Source organism: Erinaceus europaeus, chromosome 8 (genome assembly GCF_950295315.1).
Source record: "Erinaceus europaeus chromosome 8, mEriEur2.1, whole genome shotgun sequence".
NCBI lineage: Eukaryota > Metazoa > Chordata > Mammalia > Eulipotyphla > Erinaceidae > Erinaceus > Erinaceus europaeus.
Window position 1 is genome coordinate 65,670,031 of NC_080169.1, and position 22,825 is coordinate 65,692,855.

A 22,825-nucleotide genomic window follows, 5' to 3' on the forward strand; every position below is an offset into this window, starting at 1 on the left:
TATGGTGTCTACATTTGACTCTTTCTAGAAAACCTAGTTTTAGTCTAGATTCAGGTGTAAGTTTATTTGTAACATGATCCCAGGAAACTGTTGGTTAAAGGAGAAGTCCTGCAGGAGAAAGAACAACAATTAAAGGTCTTAATTTGGTTTAATGGAACTTGATCCTACTGAGGAAGCCCAGAGGGCTCAGAGATAGTGAACCACAAAAGGTATTTTGCCCAAAGGCAAAGACATGAATCGCCAGTGAAGGAGCTGAACAGAAACAAAAAGTTACTTGTGACTATAGTTTGAAGGCTGACCATATCCAGTCTGGTTGAGATATATATGTACAGGTTTGCTTGCTTATTGTGGGTTTGTTTGTTACATCAGAGTCCCACCACTCAATTTAGGCTTGTGGAGTTGTCCAGATTGCTAGAGCCTCAGGCATAAAATTCTTTTGCATAATCAGTATACTATCTTCCTGTCTTATTGTCACTAATTGTTCAAGATGGAAACTATTTGCAACTTATATACAAACTAGTTCAACATAATATGAAGACAGGCTGCTAGAGTTTAAACTTAACCCATAAACTATATTAATCATTTCTTTCTTGTAATACCTTTCCTATTTCCTATCAATTCTTATGTTTACTTGGTGGTATTACCCAGATATTTATAGCAGAAGCCTGTGAATCCATAGTTTCTGTGTCCATTCAAATAGCGATTCCTAGGACCGGGCATAAGGATCCCAGTTCGAGCCCCCAGCTCCCTACCTGCAGAGGGGTAGCTTCCCAAGCGGTGAAGCAGGTCTACAGATGTCTATTTTTCTCCCCTTTTCTCTCAATTTCTCTCTGTCTTATCCAGGAACAATTACAAGGGCAACAATATGAGAAAAGCTAGCCTCCAGGAGCAATGGATTCATAGTGCTGCCATCTGAGCCCTAGTGATAACCCTAGAGGCAAAAAAAAAAAAAAAAGTCAAATAGTGATTCCTGCAATTTTCTATTTACAGTGATCACCAAACATGGGCATACCTGAGTGAATTTCCTTAGTTATAGTCATAGTTGTTCTTTTTCATGTATGTAGCATCAGCCCCCACTATGTCTTCTTGGCAACTAGAGCTCTGCCAGTGAAATCTTTTTTTTTTTTTTTTTTTTTTTCATTTGCACATTTGCCTTCTGTCATGAAAAGTAAAAAATATCCTGATATTAGTTCTGGAAAGATACTCAGTGAAGATCTTTCTGTATCCCTGATAAGTGCATTATCTAACTACCCTTCCCCAAAACAAGCCCTTATGACTAGAAGGTTAAAAGTTTATTTCAACAGAAGTAAAAAATTGAACTTGTAATTAGAGTGGGATACTTTTACTTCATTCCCTTTTCCCACCTTCTTATATTCTACCTTTTGGTTTACTATCTGCAGGAAAATACGAATTTTACTCAGTTTTTACATTTCAAAATATGAAGATTTCTACCACAGCCAATGTCAGGATACCTATACAAGATATTTGTTTTAAAATTACCTAAAAATACAAATATCATTATTTTTTATAAGTACACACAAAATGGTGCCAATACATAGTGGTTATAACATCATATCTTCAAGAATATATTTTATCTTGAAAGCCAAATGAAAGATTTGGAATTTTCCATGATGGACTCTTAATTACACACTTATACCACTATTCTAATATTTTATCACACTGGTAGCTAAAATGTTGTCTATTTTCCAGATTCGTAGGTTGTTCAGTTGAGAGACAAAACTTGATGATTTCAGAGCAGACACAGACCAAGATACCATGGTATTGAATGTGCTCAGTTCAGACAAATAATATTTCTATACACATCCAGATATATGGAGGAGAAAGTGTATTTCTTTAGGTTTTAAACACTGTCCTAGATAATAAAGCAAAGATAAAAACTTGTTCCAAAGTTGAAAAAATCAAAGGGGATGATGTCTAGTATTGCATAGTGATAAATCAGTCAGTATGTGATTTTGGAGGATTTATGATACTGAATGACAAACCGTGAATAGGAAAGGGAGGGAAATTCATAACTGGAATATGAACCAATCAAAATGTACCAACAGTGTGACTAGGGTGATAAAGTTGCATGTAATCTACTTGACATCAGATTGTAGCTTGTTCTTTCTTAAAGATGATACAGTGCTGGTTTTAGCATTATACAGTTATCAAAAAGTGATTCATCAATGGCAGTAGCTATGCCATGTTTGCTGAGAGTCTTCACTTTTGTCACTGTTCACTAGTCTATGTGTTTCATATCTCAGGTTTCTTGGTCTTCCACCCATAGTTGTTGACCACATTGTATTTTGCCTTATGATCACTCAGTATCTACTCTTTGTTACATTCTCCCAGTATTTGCTTGCTAATATTAAATAGATCTGGCATCTCTTCTGTTGAATATTCTTCTTAAATAAATAAAACTCCTGTAGCAGAAACTGCTTTTCTGATGAGTCATGTTGAGATCTGATATATTTGTTGTATAAAATTATGAAGAGAAAGCCATAGCTACTTTTTTTTAAATTTTTTTTAATATTTATTTTATTTATTTATTCCGTTTTGTTGCCCTTGTTGTTTTATTGTTGTAGTTATTATTGTTGTTGTCGTTGTTGGATAGGACAGAGAGAAATGGAGAGAGGAGGGGAAGACAGAGAGGAGGAGAGAAAGATAGACACCTGCAGACCTGCTTCACCGCCTGTGAAGCGACTCCCCTGCAGGTGGGGAGCCGGGGTTCGAACCGGGATCCTTATGCCGGTCCTTGTGCTTTGCGCCACCTGCGCTTAACCCGCTGCGCTACAGCTTGACTCCCCAGAGCTACTTTTTTTTATAAATAGCTTTACTGTGGTGGTGGTGGTGGTGGTGGTGGTGGTGGTGGTGGTGGTGGTGGTGGTGGTGGTGGTGTTAATGGCTGAGATCCTCTTCCATCATCATGCACCAAGAGTCCCAAGTCCCTGCCAAATTTTCTTTCTCTTTTTGCCCAGAGTTCTTTTTTTTGACACCATATGCCATTTTCACAATTTCTATGGACAAGTGTTGGTAACATGTATAAGCCTGATAGAGCTTAGGGAGAACTACCCCCATCTTTGGATGGAGGTCTGAGAAGATAACCTCTTGGTAAGTCTCTCTCAACCGAGGTTAGCATAAGGGGGGAAACTCAGATTTGGTTCTTTCCTTCTTGACTCTCAGGCCCACAGATACCCCAGTACTTCCCTCCATTAACTGCAGTCCACATGGCCACAGATTCACTTATTCAAATTCACCTTCTGATCACAGAAGAACACACCTTATCACACACTTCATCACACACCTTAGACCCCAGACAAGAGAAATTCCAAACTATATGGCCTTTTGATATCCATCTTCTTTCTGTCTCACCCTACAGGTTTAACCCCTATACTTCTCTCAAATACCTTTGGATAATTAAGTTGCTTGTGTTATGGAGAATAACTGTCTTGTATCTCATCAATTCCTGTCATACCAGCCCCCTACCATAGGGGCATGCTGACTGTTAAGAAACCTGTAATTTCTGTCATATTTCAACAATAATTAACTTCATTGCTTTTCTATTTAACTCATGTCCACTTTGCTAATAAATGGACTCTAGGATTCTGGGATTCTAAGGACTCAGATTCTAGACATGCTAAGAGTCCCCTGGTGTCTTTTACTTCATGTCACCCCTGTCGTGAGTGAGAAAGAACCAGCCCGTTACCTTTCCCCTGGAGGCCTCCCTGCCGGAGAAGGGAGAGAGACACCCCGAAAGACAAGTAACTATTATCTAAGTCATTTGTAAATTTAGTGTCCTGAGATGCATCTACCCCCATAATTATGCTTATTCTACTTGTAGGTCTATTCTTTACTCTTATCACTATACTAGCTTTTCATAGTAAGTTGCCTACACTGTGAATCCAACTACCTTTATAATTCTGTGACCTTCACATGCAAATTCTGTGCTTTTTTTTTTTTTCCCCTAGCATACACAGATCTTTTCATAACTGGAGATGAAAATCTCTTTTTGGTTGTCATACAAAAAAGGATTTTGTATGTCCAACTTTGCCCTTTATTAACAGCTGTTCTAAGGCTGTCATTTTCTTCAACATATTTAACAATAAATGCTATTTTTTTTTATATTTCTCAAGTGCTAGGTATATCCCTTTTCATCTAGATTGTGTCTCAGTTATCAAAAATGAAAGTGATTATGATGGTTAGAGTTACTGAAACTCTAATGCATTGCAACAGATAGTTACCAGTGGGATCTTTGTTTTTAAAATAATGGTGAACGATTCGGTTTTAGAATCACAACTTCTAGAATCTCCACTGCCTAAGACACTGCTATTTTCAAGCTAGATAAACTCTATCTAGAAACAGTTCAAGTACAAATAGTTGGTCAGAGATTTATTGTTTAATTTAGAAGAGAAAGATGAGAGTGAACAAGAGCTGTAGTCCATAGTATTGGTCAGGTCTTTTTTTAAGATGCAGAAGATACATGATAGTGATTCTTCAGTAATATTGTCAGTAATTGGGGAGTCAGGCGGTATCACAGTGGGTTAAGCGCATATGGCGTGAAGCGCAAGGACCTACGTAAGGATCCCGGTTCAAGCCCCCTGCTCCCCACCTGTGGGGGGAGGGGAAGCTCCCTTCACAGGCGGTTAAGCGAGTCTTCAGTTGTCTATCTTTCTCTCTCCCTCTCTGTCTTCCCGAACTCCTCTCTCCATTTCTCTCGGTCCTATCTAACAAAGACGACATCAATAATAACAATGATAGCTACAACAACAATAAAAAACAAACAAGGGCAACAAAAAGAAAATAAATATTAAAAAATATTGTCAGTAATTTACTGACAAATCTCTCTTGCATGTGCCTTATCATTATACCTAAAATTATACCAGTCGTTCCAAGAATTATGATGAAATCTGTATCAACGATTTTCCAAAGTTACTGAGAGCCACCAGATAAATGGCATCACTTATCTGTCCAGGCTTATATGACAAACTTAATTTTTTTGAGAGTAGTCATTTTTATATTCAAAACATGGAAAGATATCAGAGTGGATGTTCCATCATCTCCTTATTGTATCAAGGAAGCCTGCTATTAAGTAAATCTTAAATGCAAGCATAATGTGCCTGTTTTCCAACTAATCCAGTTATATGCTTTGATGGAATAAAATGGTGGCTGATAGGAGCAGCTCAATCACAGCATATTCTGACTTACACACAAAATTCAAATATTGACATAGTGAGTGAAATTTGTTTATGGCTTTTGGGGACTTTTACATTTCAGGAGGAAAATACTGTAAGTGAAGAGTCAAAGTATATATGTTAACTATAGACACAATATGTTAAGATAGTCTGAAGCAGATGACCATGTGCTTCAATAAAATCACTTTATCTCTTTGCTTAAGAATTTGATGTAAATGTTTTGGGTATTTTAAGGACTCTTAAGTCACTTTTTTCCCCCCAAGAAGTGTTTCTAATTTATGGTCAGTATAGAATATTAGTAGTAGTAGTAGTAGTAGTAGTAGCAGCAGCAGCAACATCTATTTCTTTTTGTTATCAGATTTGCTCAGCTTTGGCTTATGGTGGCACAGAGGTTATATTTGGGACCTTGAAGCCTCAGGCATGAGTGTCTATTTGCATAGCTTTTATACTTTCCTTCCCACCCTAGAATATTATCTTGATAGTATACCAGAAAGAAATAATAAAAATATAATTCAGTATAATAACTTGCCTTTTAGCTGTAGGAGAGCACTTTTTAAAAGTAAATTCTACCTTGTACTCATATTCTAGCATTGAACAGAGGTTCTACAATCTGTAGACTCCTAGTATAAAATTAGGAGGAGAAACCATACCCAAGAAGGAAGCTGAGAGAGGAGCTCTGTTCTTACTGGTATCATTTTCTCAGATGTAACTTAAAAATTAAGATACAGATTTTTGGAGCATAGAGCCAAGAAAACATTATGGGAATGGCCCATGCTATTGCATGTTTATATGAACAAATATCAACTCTAAATATGATGTTTGGAAGATTGGGACTTATTCAGGTCTGTGAATGAAGTAACCAACATTTACTGTTAAAAAGCAGCACAACAGACCAACACTGCGAAGTTACATTACCTACTTTTTACTTTCCTTAGACAATCTGGATTTTTCGTTGTAACCACAGAAATTGTTTGGGGAAGAGTATACAACTTTTTCACAGCCTTTAAAACTGCCATATATATATATATATATATGTCTCTTATAATATATATGTCTCTCATATATATATGGTCTCTTATAATTTATGATATATATATGGTCTTTTACAATTTAAGGTTTCTAAGTAATTTTGTCCTATTTGAAGTAGACATTATATTTAACTTGTCAAAGTGTTGAAAGCTAAATGAAATGATAAATGTAAAGTTTTCATATAGTATTATTATTATCATCACCTTTTAATACATATATTTTTACTAATTGTTGGGATGTACTCCTAAAACCTCACATTTCTACAAGTTCTAAAAATTAATAACTCATATGTTTATGTACATTCCAGAACAGTAAATGATTTCCTTATGCAGAATAGATTTACATGTGGAGTAACAATATGGTATTTCTCTCTGAAGAATGTATGCATCTGCCAGAAATCCCTATATGAGTTTATCAGCTTCCTCATCTTTAGATTTCTTGCATAGACCACTCCTACTTCCTGTGCAAATGATCCCTCGTCCACCTCCCAGGCTTCTGTGAAAATTGGACTTTGGATACAAACAAGGATGTTACACAGACTGCTGTAATTACTATGGGTAATAAACTGCCATTATCCCTGAGCATAAGGGCTTATATATTGTTTCCAGTGCCTGTGAAACAATAGGAGGCTCTTTAATTTGCAAGTAGGATAAAATTTCAGATACTTTTCAGTTCTTGACAGTTTAACATCAACTAGTGTCAGAGTGGGGCTTTGTCTAAATGCGGAATTGTTCTTCATATACGCTAGAAAAATATGACTTGGGATGTTTCTTTTTCCTGGTTTAAATTTCAGTTTTCTTTATATACATAATATGTTGCAAAACAAGGGATCATTTTTCTGAAGTTTGGATCATTCTTACTCTCCATAAAACTAGACATTATTGAACAATTTAAATTTAAATGTGATTTTTTATCCACCTTTTCAAATCAGGCTTTCCTTTTACCAAAGCAGAAGCTAAATAAAGGGAGGATCCTGACACAGTCCTTGGTGGTGGGAATGGTGTTGATGTACACTCCTATTAACTTGAAGTCTCATAAATTATTATTTAATTATTAGGGGGAGGAGAAGCTTAATAAATATTTCTGGCACACCAATGCAGTTTTGGTACCAAACGAATTCTAGGAGAGTAATTTTATTTCATGTCTTATCAAATTGCTATCCATCTAGGTTTCAGGAAAAGTTCGTCTTGATTCATAGCTCATTTGTGTCAACAACAAGAATATTGTAGTTATGCCCTTACTTCTTAAAGTGGGATTGTGATCAAGCAGCAAGAGCAGTGTCAGACGTTTGATGAGAAATGCAAAATTCTGGACTGAGTAAAGGACTCTGGAATGGAGAAGACAAATCCAGGACACCATGGTGAAGAGAGAGTTGGGTTGTTGGGTTTGTGGTGGGAGTGGTGTGCAGGCATCTATTACAAAAAAAAAAAAAAAAAAGAACGAAAGAAAGAAAAGAAAAAAAAGAAACTATACCTGGTTCAACAATTGTTCTGTAAACTATCATTTTCTCCAGTGATTCTTTAAAAAGAAAAGAAATTCAGAATTTCTAGTTCCCTCAGACCTGAGGAATCAAAACCTGCATGTATTTGAGAAATCTTTCAGATTGTTTCTAAACAATGCCAACTCTGGGAACATAAGGAATTACAGTTAACAAACTCAAGCATATATTCTTTCTTGCTTTATAATCATGTTTTATCTTTGTCTAAATTTTAAGATCTTAGTAAATCATAGACTTACTAATACTGTATTTTTAGAAATAGTCTGTACTTCAAGATTGTTTCTGTTTTATGAGGTTATTAAGAAAAGTAGAAGGACTAGAACTAGTTTCATCCAATAAGCAATGTTTTTTTTCTCGTTATTTATTAAAAGCTAAAAAGCAAGTGCTTTAAAAATTATGTTCAGGCTGGGGAAAATGCTTAGTAATTCTACAAAACACTTTCATGCCTGAGGCTCAGAGATCTCAGGTTCAGTCTCCAGCACCACCAAAGCCAGAGCTGAGCAGTGCTTTTGTCTTTCTCTCTGTGTCTTTGTCTCTGTATTGCTCGCTCATTAAAATAAAGTAAGTAAATAATATTTTAAAAATAATTTTCACGTAGATACATGCAAAGGACTTATAGACTCAAAATACACCGATGTAAAGGACAATTGTTTGGCTTATAATAGCAAGGCAAACAGTCAAGGTCACTTAGCTTTAAGAAGAGAGATTGCAAAAGGATAACTTAATTGCTTTGCAAGTCTAGAACTCTTATAAGAAGGTGTTGACAAGCAATGTAAATGTTTTTTTCCTTTAACTACATAGTACACTAAATATGGCTTCTTGGTATTTAGGGATTTTTATAGTTACATTTGCACTTTTAGAAACAGCAATGGAATACTGAAGGTGAGACAAATGGTATACTTTTATTTTGAATTACAGTATGCTTTAAAAACTATACAAGGTCATGAGTTATTCATTACATGATGAAGAACTAGAAAATAATTCATACCCAGAATAATTCATGCCCAGATGTAAAGATAATTTAAAAGAGAAAAGAAAATTTAAAAAATAAATATATTCACGGCATACTTAATTATGGAATAATGTCTACACCTTCTGATATTTCCTTAATGGGAATTAGTGATAAAATTGAAGTTATATTGTCAACATAAGCAATGTCATGAAGTTGCCTGGAAGTTTACTTGGTAGTACATTTAAAATATTGATTTACATATATATATTTATATCCAATAAAAGAATCAAAATGAACGGACACTAATAAATGTAGAATTAGTGACTAATTCTCCCTAGAATGAAAAGCTGACTCAAGTTAAAAATGTCAGTTTTTCTCAAAAGTATTAATAAGTGTAACTTTTATTCATATCTTATGAATTTACTCATTTATTTAATGAGAGGAATAAGCAGGGTATCAGTCCAGATTAGTGGTACTAGAAATCAAACTCTGACCCTCCTGAGTGCAAGTCCTATGCTGTACCAGTGAGCATCTTCTGACTACTAAATGTAAATTTCAAACCCCACCACCACCACCAAAAGAGAGTTTGCGAGTTAAATGGGATAAGAATCAGAACAAGTAACATGACAGGGTAAACTCACTTAGTCTTTAACTAGAAACAGAGAAGTGTGTCAGGTGTTTGGGATTGATGGGGAGCTCTGACTCTTTGTTCTCTGGTGACTCAGCACAATTAACACTCTACACTTCATTTTCTCAACTCTGTAATTACTATTACATTAGTGTGATAAAGCCCTAATTATGAAGTTTAAATAAACTAATATAGGTAGCCAGAAATTTCCACTTATGATTCTCAAGATATATTACCTGGGAGTCAGGCAGTAGCGCAGCAGGTTAAGCACAGGTGGCACAAAGTGCAAGGACCGGCTTAAGGATCCCGGTTCAAGCCCCCACCTGCAGGGGAGTCGCTTCACAGGCAGTGAAGTAGGCAGGTGGGGAGCCGGGGGCTGGAACGAGGCCCCCGATGCTGGTCCTTCCACCTTGTGCCATGTGCACTTAACCCACTCAGCCTGACTCTCTCTATTAACATTTTTTTTAAGCTGTTACAGTACTGGCAAGAGTAAATAAATATAAACGGGGCAGACAGTAGTGCAGCAGGTTAAGCGCACACTGCAAGAAGCACAAGGACTAGAGTAAGGATCTAGGTTCCAGCCCCCAGCTTGGCACCCAACCTGCAGGGAGGTCGCTTCATAAGCGGTGAAGCAAGTCTGCAGGTGCGTTTCTTTACCTCTCTCTTTCTTCCCCTCCTCACTGGATTTCTCTCTGTGCTATCCAACAATAACAGCAACAACAACAAAAGTAACAACAATAAACAACAAGGGTAACAAAAGGGGAAAAAAGTAGCCTTCAGGAACAATGGATTCCTAGTGCAGGCACCAAGCCCCAGTGACAACCCTGGAGGCAAAATTAATTAATTAATTAATTAATTAATTAATTAAATTTAAAAAGGAAAACTCTACAAGAACAATTGTATGGTGAAGCGTTGAATTGGACCTTTAGAAGTTAGCTTAGGCTGGTTCCCTGAAGATGGCAGACTGAGAAGCTGCTCGTGGCTTGAGCTCTGACCACATCTCCTGGAAACGGTAGGATTTTCTGCCTTTCGTATGCCAGTCAATGAGGGGTCCTAGTGGTGACACCAAGGAGGTGACTATAACTTAATTTGGGTTAAGAATTAGAGTAGGAAAAAAGGGGAAATTTTTTTTCCTTTTAATTTTTAAGCATACCTCCTCCCCTTTGCGCCCCCCCCCCCCATAACCAGTCCCTGGGGACCAGCTCCTAGCAGGCTCCCCTGCTAGGAGCCTCTTTCTTTACCAAATTCCTGTCCCACCAGGGAGTAGCATTCATTCTAAGTCTATACCCTTCTGAAACCTCTGGCCTTTTTTCTTTCTAAGTAGCCAACCCCCCCCCCACCTCACCCCGCATAGCTAATTAAATAATTAAAAATAAATAAATTTTTAAAAAAACCTTTCCTCTCACTGCTCTTTTATGACTGTTCTTTTTCTTACTTTTTCTTTTCTCTCTCTCTTCTTTTTTTCTTTTTCTCATTCCTGTCATCCTTTCTTCCTTAATTCTACAGCTTCCAAAGTCACAGCCCCCAGCCCCCACACCACCAAACAGTGTGCTTTTTTGAATTCACTGGTACACATTTGGGAATTATTTTGGGGAAGAATTCTGACTCAGTGTGGACTCTCACTGCAAGTGTCTCTGCTCAACTTCCCTTCCTCCTTTAGCCACCCCTAGAATATACAGTGGATAGTAGATTTGCATAACTGTCTATTTCAGCTATCCTTGTCTAGTCCTGTGGTTTTTTTTTTTTTTTTCCTCATTCTTAACAATCAGCTGCCTCTGATCACAAGGTTTGAGGTAATCTGGGACAGGGTTTTTATTTTATTTATTTATTTTTTTACCCTGCTCTATTTTACTATTAATATTATATAAAGGCATATATCTTCCCCCCCTTTAGGTTGATCAGAATTAACTCTTAGCATATATTTCAGTGCTAGGGTAGTGGGCATCTTACCTATTGTGAGAGGAACTTGTCTCTTTAATCCTACCTCCTCTACAGACTCTTCCCCTCCTTCCCCCTCCTAGCTAATCTAAAAAATTAAATTAAATTAAAATAAAAATAAAGTAATAAAGAAAAAGCTTTCCTTTCACTGCTCTTTAATTACAGCTCTTTTTCTTATCTTTTCCCTTTTCTCTCTCTTGTCCCTTCTTTCTTTTTCTTTTTATCTTGTCATACACTTCTTCCTTCCTTCTTTGCCTTTCTGAATTTGTGAATTATTTTGGGGAAGAAATCTGACTCAGAGTGGAGTCTCTATGTGTGTATCTCTGCTCTAGTTCCCTTTCCTCTCTTGTTACCCCTAGAATATACAGTGGATAGTAGATTTGCATAACTGTCTATTCTTACTATCCCTTCTTTCTTTTCTCTTTCTTCTTCACTGGGATTTGGTTACTATTTTTTCACGGACTGGAGAAATTGTTTGGCTAACTGGTAATGATTAAACTGCTTCAATACTTTCTTCAGTTGCTACTGTAATTCCTGAGGTTGGTGAGTGCAATTGTCATAAAGGTATTTAGTACAGTGGTGCTTGTACTCAAGACACAACAACTGAGGAACAATAGAGCATATAAAAAAAAAAGAAACACATAAATCAAAAAAATGGGTAGATCAAAAACAAATAAAACTGCTACTCCAATGAATGAAGACAAGAGCCCAGAAGAAACTACAAATCAGCCAGAAGTAACCATATATAAGAAAAGTATGCAAGCAATAATAAACTTATTAATCACAGAAATGAAAACAACATTGGAGGAAAGGAATGGCAGTATTAGGGAAACAACAGTTGAGACCCCCAAGGAAAATACTGATTATCTTGAGGCAATTAGAGAACTGAAAGCTGAAATAGCTGTAATGAAGAAAGAAGCTGATGTTGTTAAAATTCGGAAGGCTCTTGCCGGCCGGGCTAGCTTCACGGGCGGGTAACAGAGACGCGGAGACATACGGCTGGGCAGGGAAGCTATATTTCTTTATTCAGGAACGACGATTCATAAACTAAGACAAACTAATCACCAAACAGAACTCTGCTGTCTCTTTGCGGCGGCGCAAGCACTCTCTCTTACTCTGGAACTCAGGAACCCTCTCTCTCTTACTCTGCAACTCTGGAACTCTGCAACTTTGGAACTCTCGCAGGGTTCCTTGGGGTGGGGCCAAGCAGGCCCGTGAAATTAACAGGACTGATCCAATTCTCTTGGCGGGGGAGAACTAGAACCCAATGTAAAGCATACGCTGAGGCAAGGGAAAGCAGACTAACAGAAGCAGAAAACAGAATTAGTCAGACAGGATGAGTTAGAGAAAACGAAGAAAGAGGTGAAAGAGCTTAAAAAGAAGTAAGTTTAATGTCATATATACACACACTGATTTTCAAAGATGTACAACTGAAACCTATATATAATAATACAATATTATTTCAATAAAAATAAAATAGTGATAATCAAAAGCAAAAGCTACTTGAATATATAAAGACTAGATTGTAAAATGGAAAGTAGACTTTCTAAAAACTGATAGCTTAGTCTATTTTCACCTCACAGTTTTGGAGAAAATAAATTTTACCAAAATTAGAAAACTCAAAATAAATAAAAATTAATTGTCGTTGGAATATGAATTAGAAGATTATTAAATATTTGTAGAAATTATAGATGACGTAGTGCCTCATGACAGATAATTTTCTAATTAAAGATTATTGTTTTATTTTACCACCAGATTTATTACAGAGACTCTGTCCCTGCACAATTCCAAAAACTCCCAGCAGGCTCATTTTCTTTTAGATAGAGGGTAAGAAAGAGAGAGCGGGAGAAATACCACAGCACCATTCTGCCACTCAGAAGTCATCCCAGTGCAAGGGCCCCAGAGATTCCAAATTAGGTCTTTGAACATGATAGAGTGTGTGCTATACTAAGTGAGCTATTCAAGCCTCCTAGTCAGTAAGGTGTCTAAGAAATCATAATTAATAGATTCAAAAAATAAGTAGGAAAATAAGCAACAAACAGGAAAACAAGACTTATTCACAAGATTATGTCAATGTTAATGTGAAGAAATGTTGTTTCATTAAAAATCATGAAAAATCCAAGAAATTAAAATATTGAAATATAGTTTTGATTACTATTCAGAAAAATAAAAATGTGTGGCTTGAGAAATGGTGCAGTGGATCCAGCACTGAACTCACAAGCAGGAGCTTCTGGGTTCAATCCCTGGCAACATATGTACCAGAGTGATGTCTGGTTCTTTCTCTCTCTTCTGTCTTTCTCATTAATAAATAAATAAAGAAAAAATAAAGAAAAGAAAAATATGTTAATAATTTACCACAGTAAAGTGAGACAGTTCAGTTGTACATGTATTTTAAATTGGTAAAAAATTTTTGCAAGACAAATTGACAGGAACGTATCTTAAATAATTCTTAATTAGGAATTTATACTTATATATACATATATTTATATGTGAATTAATGTTACCCGATATAGGGGGAGTTAGGAGAATCATTTTTTTCCTTTACAATATTATATAGTTCCAAGATTTCCTGTGAAAATTAGGAAACTCAACATAAATAAGAAATTGTTTTCAGTGGAATAAAATTTAGCCATAATTTTGAAGTTGCTGTCTGTTCACATTCTTTTTACTTCCCTACATTGCCATCTAGTGTTCAAAATGTTGATAGCGTCAGCTACTGTAATTTGGTTTTTACTACCTGGTATAATATTACATTTATTTAATTTAGATAATTCCATTTCACTGTTTCATGTACTATATAATATATTATAATTAAGCTATGTAAGAATCTTTCTACTAGTTTATAGTAAAAATGCCTAAGTTCTAAGGCAGATTGATCTGTGTGCTTAATTTTACTTATCTGTACAACTTATGTCCACAATTTTGCACTATTTTCATTTGATAATTAATAAAGAAGGAATATGCACTGTGAAGACACACACTAAGAAATAATTTATGAATTGAGCAGTTTTTCAGGAACCAAGGAATTAAGAGAACAAGAAATTATAATTTCTGCTTTACACATTAGTAATGTTTTATTAATAAGTGAAATACAGTGTATTCTGAGGTATGTCTGAATTTATAATACTATATATAATTATTGGACGAGATGGAAAAGTTAAAATGAAAGGCAGGTTGATTAAATGTGCTCCTACTCTATTAATGTAGTTAAAAGTGAAAAAAAAATGTGACGTTCAGATTCCTTTAATCTTCATTCTTACTATTTCTAAAGAAAAGCTGCTTGGCCACACCCACCTTTTTAGAGGAATATTTGTTGTTTCCTGAAGGTGCCTGGCAGGTACTACTAAAAGTCACCTACCAGAAACTCAGTGCTTCTTTGATTTGTGATGTTTGTGAAGGCAATGCCTCAATTCATCTTTTGCATCTGAGGTTAAACAAATGAGTAGCAGCACAACCCTTTCTTTCAGAACCAGTTTTTCGATGATACCATATTCAGCAGAAAGTATCAGAACAACAATATAGACAATTTTATCAGGTCAAAGAGTTTGTTAGTTTATTTGAGAAATTAATAATTTGTTTTTGATGCAAAATATTTTTTCAATAATTTAAATTTCTTTTTTGTTTTAAATTATCTTTATTTATTTCTTATATAGATACAGCCAGAAATAGACAGGGAAGAGGGTGATAGAGTGGGAAAGAGAGAGACAGAGAAATGCCTGCCTGCAACACTGCTTCACTACTTGCAAAGCTTTTCCCCACAAGTCGGGACCAGGGGCTTGAACCTGTGTCCTTGTACATTGTAACATGTGCTCAACTGGGTGTGCCACTACCCAGCCCTGATCCAAAATGTTTTAATGTGGTATATATACATGACTATGATACTTCTAACATTAAGATTATTTTTTTTTTCCTTTTTTTTAAAATTTTTTATTTAAGAAAGGATTAATGAACAAAACCATAAGGTAGGAGGGGTACAACTCCACACAATTCCCACCACCCAATCTCCATAACCCACCCCCTCCCATGATAGCTTTCCCATTCTCTAGCCTTCTGGGAGCATGGACCCAGGGTCATTGAGGGTTGCAGAAGGTAGATTATTTTTATAGATTGTATTTATTACTGAGAGATTAGGGGAGAGAATGAAAGAGAACCAACATTACTCTTGTACATATAAGGCCAGGGATCAAACTAGGAACGTCATGTCTGAGAGTCCAATGCTTTACCCACTGCTCTACCTGGACTGCAATTCAAGGATTCTTCATTGCATTGAAATAAATGTTTTAAGGGCATTTGTATCATCATTTTAATGAACATTATTTAAAACTAAAGTTGATAGTCCTCAGTTGAGCCTTCCATATAAACTTAGGATTGCATTCTAACCAGCATTGAATACAATAATGCCTTTCATAAAATGCATTTTAACTTTATTTTTTTAATATTTTTCCTTTTTTTGCCCTTGTTTTTTATTGTTGTAATTATTATTGTTGTTATTGATGTCATCATTTTTAGATAAGACAGAAATGGAGAGAGGAGGGGAAGACTACTACTACTGTTGCTCACCAAATTATTTTTTTCCTTCAAAGTAAAACATATAAGATTGTGTCTAGTTATAAAGAATTACTGAGTGGTGAAGATAAATTTGGAATTCAGTTTAGAGAATTTGTGGTCTCCACCATGTGAGTTGATATGAATAGTAATCAAATACGTGGAGCTTTGTTCTCATATTATGTTCCTGACTACAAAGTTAAGAATAAGAAGGGGGAAAGAACTTACTCAACTTTTCAAATGATTTTACTTTCTGTTTTCTCTCCATGCTCCAGTTTTTTCCCCTTTATTCTATATTGATTGCTTACTTCACAAAATCCAGTGTTACCTCCTGACTATAATGCCTATGTACTCAGACCCACACTTCTTTCCAAGCTTTTTTGAAGTTCATGTCTACTCAAAAAGTAGTTCCTTACATGAAATGTATATCTCATGCTTTTCAACTTTCTCATGATTTTTTTAAATTTCTTTATTGGGGTATGTCTTACATTCGACAGTAAATACAAAAGTTTGTACATGAATAACATTTCCCAGTTTTCCATATAACAGTACAATGGTCCTCTGTCATTCTTTTTGGACCTGTATTCTCCCCCCACCCACCCCAGAGTCTTTTTTACTTTAGTGCAATATGCCAGTTCCAGTTCAAGTTCTACTTGTGTTTTCTCTTCTGATCTTGTTTTTCAAGTTATGCCTGCAAGTGAGATTATCCCATATTCATCCTTCTGTTTATGACTTATTTCACTTAACATGATTTTTTCAAGGTTCATCCAAGATCAGCTGAAAATGGTGAAGTCAACGTTTTCAATAGCTGAGTAGTATTCCACTGTGTATATATACCACAACTTGCTCAGCCACTCATCTGTTGTTGGACACCTGGGTTGCTTCCAGGTTTTGGCTATTATAAATTGTGCTGCTAAGAACATATTTGTACACAGATCTTTTTGGATGGATGTGTTGGGTTCCTTAGAATATATGCCCAGGAGAGGAATTGCAGGATCATAGAGTAGGTCCATGTCTAGCTTTCTGGGAGTTCTCCAGACTGTTCTCCACAGAGGTTGGACCAATTTACATTCCCACCAGGAGTGCAGGAGGGTCCCTTTGACCCCACATCCTCTCAGGCATTTGCTGCTGCTACATTATCTGATGTATGACATTCTCACAGGTGAAGTGGTATCTCATTGTTGTCTTTATTTGCATTTCTTTGACAATCAAAGACTTGGAGCATTTTTTCATGTGTTTCTTGGCCTTTTGGATCTCTTCTGTGGTGAATATTCTGTTCATTTCCTCTCCCCATTTTTGGATGGGGTGATTTGTTTTCTTTTGTTTGAGTTTGGCAAGCTCTTTATATATTTTGGTTATTAGCCTCTTGTCTGATGTATGGCATGTAAAGATCTTCTCCCATTCTGTGAGGGGTCTCTTTTATTTTGCTGTCTAGAAGCTTTTTAATTTGATGTAGTCCCATCAGTTTATACTTCCCTAGTCTTCTTTGTAATTGGATTCCTGTCATTGAAGATGTCTTTAAAATGTATACAGAAAGGAGTTCTGCCAATACTTTCTTCTAAGTATCTGATAGTTTTTGGTCAAACATCCAAGTCCTTGATCCACTTGGAATTTACTTTTGTATTTGGTGAAATATAGTGGTTCAGTTTTAATTCTTCTACATGTTTCAACATGCATTTTTTCCAACACCATCTGTTGAAGAGACTCTGCTTTCCCCATTTAATAATCTGGACACCTTTGTCAAAGATAAGATGACCATAGGAGTGGGGGCTTCCTTTTGGGCTCTCAGTTCTATTCCATTGGCCAGTGTGTCTATTCATATTCCAGTACCAAACAGTTTTGATTACAATGGCCATATAATACAATTTGAGATTTGAGAGTGTGATGCTTCCAATTCTGTTCTTCTCAAGATTGTTTTGGCAATTCTGGATCTTTTCTGGTTCCAGATAAGCATCTGTAGTATTTGTTCTATTCTCCTAAAAAGTGTAGTTGGGATCTTGATGGGGATAGCATTAAATTTGTAGATGGCTGTGGGTAGTATATTTATTTTGATTATATTAATTCTTCCAACCCATGAACATGTGATGGGCCTGTTCATATTATCTAGTTCCTCTTTATTTAATTTTGGAAGTTCATAGGTATCTAGGAAATTGTTATATATTTGTTCGTAGAATCCTTGCATGATATGTTGAATTTCTGTGGTGTCTGTTGTGATATCTCCTCTTTCATTTAGTATCCAATTTATTTGGGTCTTCTCCTTTTTTTTGTTTTGTGAGTCTGGCTAAAGTTTTGTTAATTTTGTTCACTCTTTCAAAGAACCAACATTTACTTTTGTTGATCTTTTGAAACTTAGCATTGAGTTTCTGGTAGGTTTTCTTATTTTCAATGTTATTTATTTCTGCCCTAACTTTACTTATTTCTGTCCTTTTGGTTGTGTTAGGGTTCCTTTGTTATTCTTCTTCTAGGTCCTTAAGGTGTGCAATCAGGTTGTTTATTTGTGCTTTTTCTTGTTTCCTAATTTGTGCTTATATGGCTATGAACTTCTCTCTCAGTGCTACCTTAACTATGTCCCAAATATTTTGATACTTGTGTCTTCATTTTCATTGAGCTCTCAAAACATTTTGATTTCTTCTTTTGTTTCCTCTTTGACACTGTAGTTGTTAAATAGTGTACTGTTGAGCTTCCACATTTTGGGACTACTACTCATCTTTTGTTGATTGTTAAGTGTTAGTTAAGAAGATGCTTGGGATGATTTCAATGCTCTTAAATTTGCTTATGCTGTCTTTGTGGCCTACCATATGGTCTATCCTTGAGAATGACCCATGTGGACTTGAGTAGAATGTGTATTCCATTTTTTGGGGGGTGAATGACTCTGAAAATGTCCAATAGTTCTAGTTTATCTATCTCCTCATTTAGTTCCCTCACGTCTTTATTGATTTTCTGCCTGTATGATCTGTCAAGTTGAGAGAGTGAGGTGTTGATGTCACCTACTATTACTGAGTTACTGTTAATATATTGCTGTAGCTCTTTCAGTAGATGTTTGATATATTTAGATTGCTTATCATTGGGTGCATAGATGTTAATAATTATTAAGTCCTCTTGATTGATTGACCCTCTGAGCATTAAGTAATGTGCATCCCTATCTTTTTAAATTTTATTTATTTTAAAGTCTATCGTGTCAGATAAGAGAATAGCTTGCCCTTTTTTGTGGGCCATTGGCTTGTATGATAGTTTTCCATCCTTTCACTTCAAGTCTATGTTTGTCTTGTTGAGTTAGGTGGGTTTCCTGTAGACAGCATATTGCTGGATTGTATTTTCTGGTCAATCTTCCTACTCTCTGCCTTTTAATAAGTGAATTCAGGCCATTGACATTTATTGATATCAAAGACTGAAGATATTTTAACGTCACTCTTGTAAATTTTTAGAGTGTTGTGATAGATGGCATATTTATGGTGGTTTGTCTGTTTATAGGAGACCTTTCAGAACTTCTTTCAGGACAAATTTGGTGATAGTTGATTCTTTCAACTGTTGCTTAGCTGAGAAGTTTTTGATGCCTCCATCTAGTTTGAATGACAGTCTAGCAGGATACAGTAGTCTTGATTGAAAGCCTTTCTCACTGAGCACTCAATAGATATCTTGTCATTCTCTTCTGGCCTGTAGTGTTTGTGTGGAGAAGTCTGCTGCTAATCTTATAGGTTTTCCTCTGTTGGTGACTCTTCGTTTTTCTCTTGCAGCCTTCAGGATCCTTTCTTTATCCTTACTCCTTTCCATCCTAAATATGATGTGTCTTGGTGTCTTTAAGTCTAGATTAATTCTGTTTGGGATCCTCTGGGTTTCTTGAACCTTTATGTCTTTGATGTTGTCTATACTAGAGAAGTTCTCAGCTATTATGTCCTGAAGGATACTTTCTTCTCCTCCCTCTCTTTCATCCTCTGGTAAGCCAATAATATATATATATTATTTCTTTTGAAGTCATCCCATAGGTCTCTGTTCTTGTTTTCAGTATCTCTTAATCTCTTTTTGAGGTCTATTCTTTTTTAGTTGTCTCTAATTCATCCTCACTCTTGCTAATTCTGTCTTCAGCTTCATTTATTCTATTCTCTCTCCCCTGTTTTCTGAAGTTCATCTATTTTGTTACCTTATTCTGATACTGTTTTAGCTTCTTCAGCTAGTTGTGTTCTTAGCTCAGCTATTTCAGCTTTCATTCTCATTTGTTGTTTCTGCATTTCTGATGACAATTCTTTCAAACTCTTTACTCCCTGCTGTTATCATTTCCTTAAATTGTGTTTAGATGTTCACCTCATTATTTTGTGCTTCAATCTTTGGGGGTTTTTTTGCTGGACTCTTGCCCTAGTTCATTTTTCCAATATTTCTTCTTGTTGGTTTAATCATTCTATATAGAATATTATGAGGTCCCTCTCTCAGAACTTTTCAAATTACTGATCACTCTTGCCTGGATTGACTTGTGTCTAAGTAAGGTACTTAAAGGTTTCACAGTTGTGGAAATTGACAGTTGTTTCAATATTACTTTAATCCCTCAGTTGGACCACAGTGGCTTTAAAAGCCTCTTTTGTTCTTTTTCTTCCCTGTAGGCTATGGGAGCCTGAGGACTTTCAGATTATAAGTAGGCTTCTTAGTTTGATACCTCACTCCTGACTAAGATATAAAGCAGGATTGAGGAGAGATAATACAGTGGTTATGCAAAGGGAGTCTCACATCCCAAGGATCCAAAGCTCCAGGCTCAGTTCAGCTTCTCTGCCAACACTGCCGGGCACTGTGAGTTTCTAAACAAGTCCCAAATATAGTCTGTAGGTTCTGACACAACTATTCACTATGTTCTCATCAGGAGCAGACCATGGAAAGGCTCCCACCACACAGCCCCACCTCTAGATCACCAAGGTGTAGATCTTCTCCTGAGTTTCCTGGTCAATTCTCTGTCCCCTGGTGTCAGCACAGGGCTTCCCCTGCTGCTCTAGCCTCTGAGGGTAATAGCAATGGAGACTCACAGTTGGCGAGTCTTTGGGGAGTCCTCTCCTCCCTTCAGTAATCTTTTTGTTGGTAAAACAGACTGGAGGTGGTGCCTCAACTGGCAAACTGCTGGACTGTTACCAGCCACTTAATCTTTCCCTAGGCTCCTCTCTCTCCATGAGCCACACATATTTGCATTCACCGGTGATTTGGTGGGTTCTGATGTCGTTCTAGTCCTGCCTTGTTGAGGTTCCAGATGATCTTATTTTGTATGCCTAGTTGACCTGGGAGAGGAGAGGAGAGAAACAGCTGCTGCTGCTCTATAACCCTGCCTCCCAGAAATATCTCTCATGAATTTTTTAAAGATACATATTTATTTTATGGGACAGCAAAAAAGAGATGAGACCATTGCACTACTTATCACTGGCAGTTAAGGTGCCAAGGATGCAACCTGGGACTTTAGACTTGCAAGTCCTGTGTTCAGTACTGAGGTAACTCCCTGGCATTATTTTTATTTTACCTTTTCCCCCCCATCATTGTACTTTTTTTACTTCATCACTCTTCAACAAGAAGATTCTTCTTCCATTTGCCACTTTGAAGAAGCTTGTCCTTGACTAAAAGACAATCTCTTCAGCTGCCCCCCCCCCTTCTTTTTCTCTCCTTTGTAGAAAATTTTTCTCCTTTGGGAAAAATGCCTCTTTGCACATTACCGATTTATTTTATTTTATTTTATTATGTTCTTTAATTCATTCCTCTTGTGTATGTCTATATAGACACTGCCTAAAGTGGATGAGACCTATTTGTGTACTTAAAATGAGGGAGAGAAGTGAATAGATACAGGAGTACCTATTCCAGTGTAATAGTGCTAGGGATAGATCTCAGGCCTCAGGCAGTAAGTGTGCTGCTCTACCACAGAGCTACCACTTGAAAAATGGACCCTTGAGAGTCCTGAGCTTCTGCCTCTGAACTACAATATTTTCTATTAAATTATTTTTATTTATCTTTATGTATTGGATAGAAACAGCCAGAAATAGAGAGAAGGAAGGAGATAGAGAGGGAGAGACAGAGAGAAACCTGACTCAACACTTGTGAAGCTTTCCCCCTTCAGCTGGAGACTAGGGGCTTGAACCCAGGACCTTGCACACTGTATCATGTGCTCAACCAGGTGAGCCACAACCCGGCTCCTTTATACATTTTTTGTCATCATGGTTTTTGGTACTTGTACAAAGACTTCACTGCTCCCAGTGGCCATTTTCTTCTCCTTCCCCATCCTCTTCTCCCTTGCCCTTCCCCACCTCAACCCTTATTCCTTTCTCTTCCTGGTAGAGGCAGAGAGAAATAAGGAGAGAAGAGAAAAAAAGAGATACATTTGCAATACTGTTCTACCACTGGGAAGCTTCTTTCCTGCAGATTGGGACCCATTGATTGCCCCCAGGATCTTGTTCATGATAATGCATACACTCTTAATATGTGTGCCACTGCCTAGTTGATGTGGTGTTTTCTTATAACTTATTTGCTTCTTTGTGTCCAAGACAATCTAAACTTATTCTCTTTTGGCTTACTTGGGGATTTACTCAGTTTATGTTTTTTTAAATATATAAGTATTTAAACCTAATTTCTATATAAAGCATTTTATTTATTCATTTTAATTTTTATCCATGATTTTTATTGAATCTTGTTTGTGCACATTTTGTTTTATCACTGTTCATTTTCTTTCTTTTCTTTTTTTTTTTGCAAAGCTGAAAACTTGCACCAATTCACCACTCCTGGCTGATTTTTTGTTTTTGTTTTTGTTTTTTTTCATTCAGAGATAGATACAGTGACAGAATAACAGAGAGATGGCACTAAAGCTCTCCAAGCCCCTCTTCCTACCATTGCATTTTCATGTGATACTGGAACATATGCCTTTCTTTCCTAGTCAACTATATCCTTAGTCCCAGTGCCTCATGTTTTTTGTTTTTTGTTTGTTTTATTTCTTGAGGTATTTCTTATTGATTTAATGATGATCGAAAATTCCATTGAATAAAAGGGTACAATTCCACACAGTTCCCACCACCAGAGTTCCTCATTCCATC

General features: G+C 36.4%; 1 protein-coding gene across 9 annotated transcripts in view; it reads left to right on the forward strand.

Annotated features, from left to right (window-relative positions):
* The window catches only part of CACNA2D1 (calcium voltage-gated channel auxiliary subunit alpha2delta 1), a 539,106-nt gene that overhangs the window by 415,663 nt on the left and 100,618 nt on the right, over positions 1 to 22,825 (forward strand). The window contains exon 11 of one of the 9 annotated variants that reach the window (XM_060196324.1): positions 6,599 to 7,377. The exons of 7 other annotated variants lie outside the window; for them this stretch is intronic. In XM_060196324.1, the coding sequence (XP_060052307.1) occupies positions 6,599 to 6,667 (69 nt within the window). In that variant the 3' untranslated portion in view covers positions 6,668 to 7,377. One more of the 9 variants, XM_060196325.1, reaches the window with a different exon arrangement.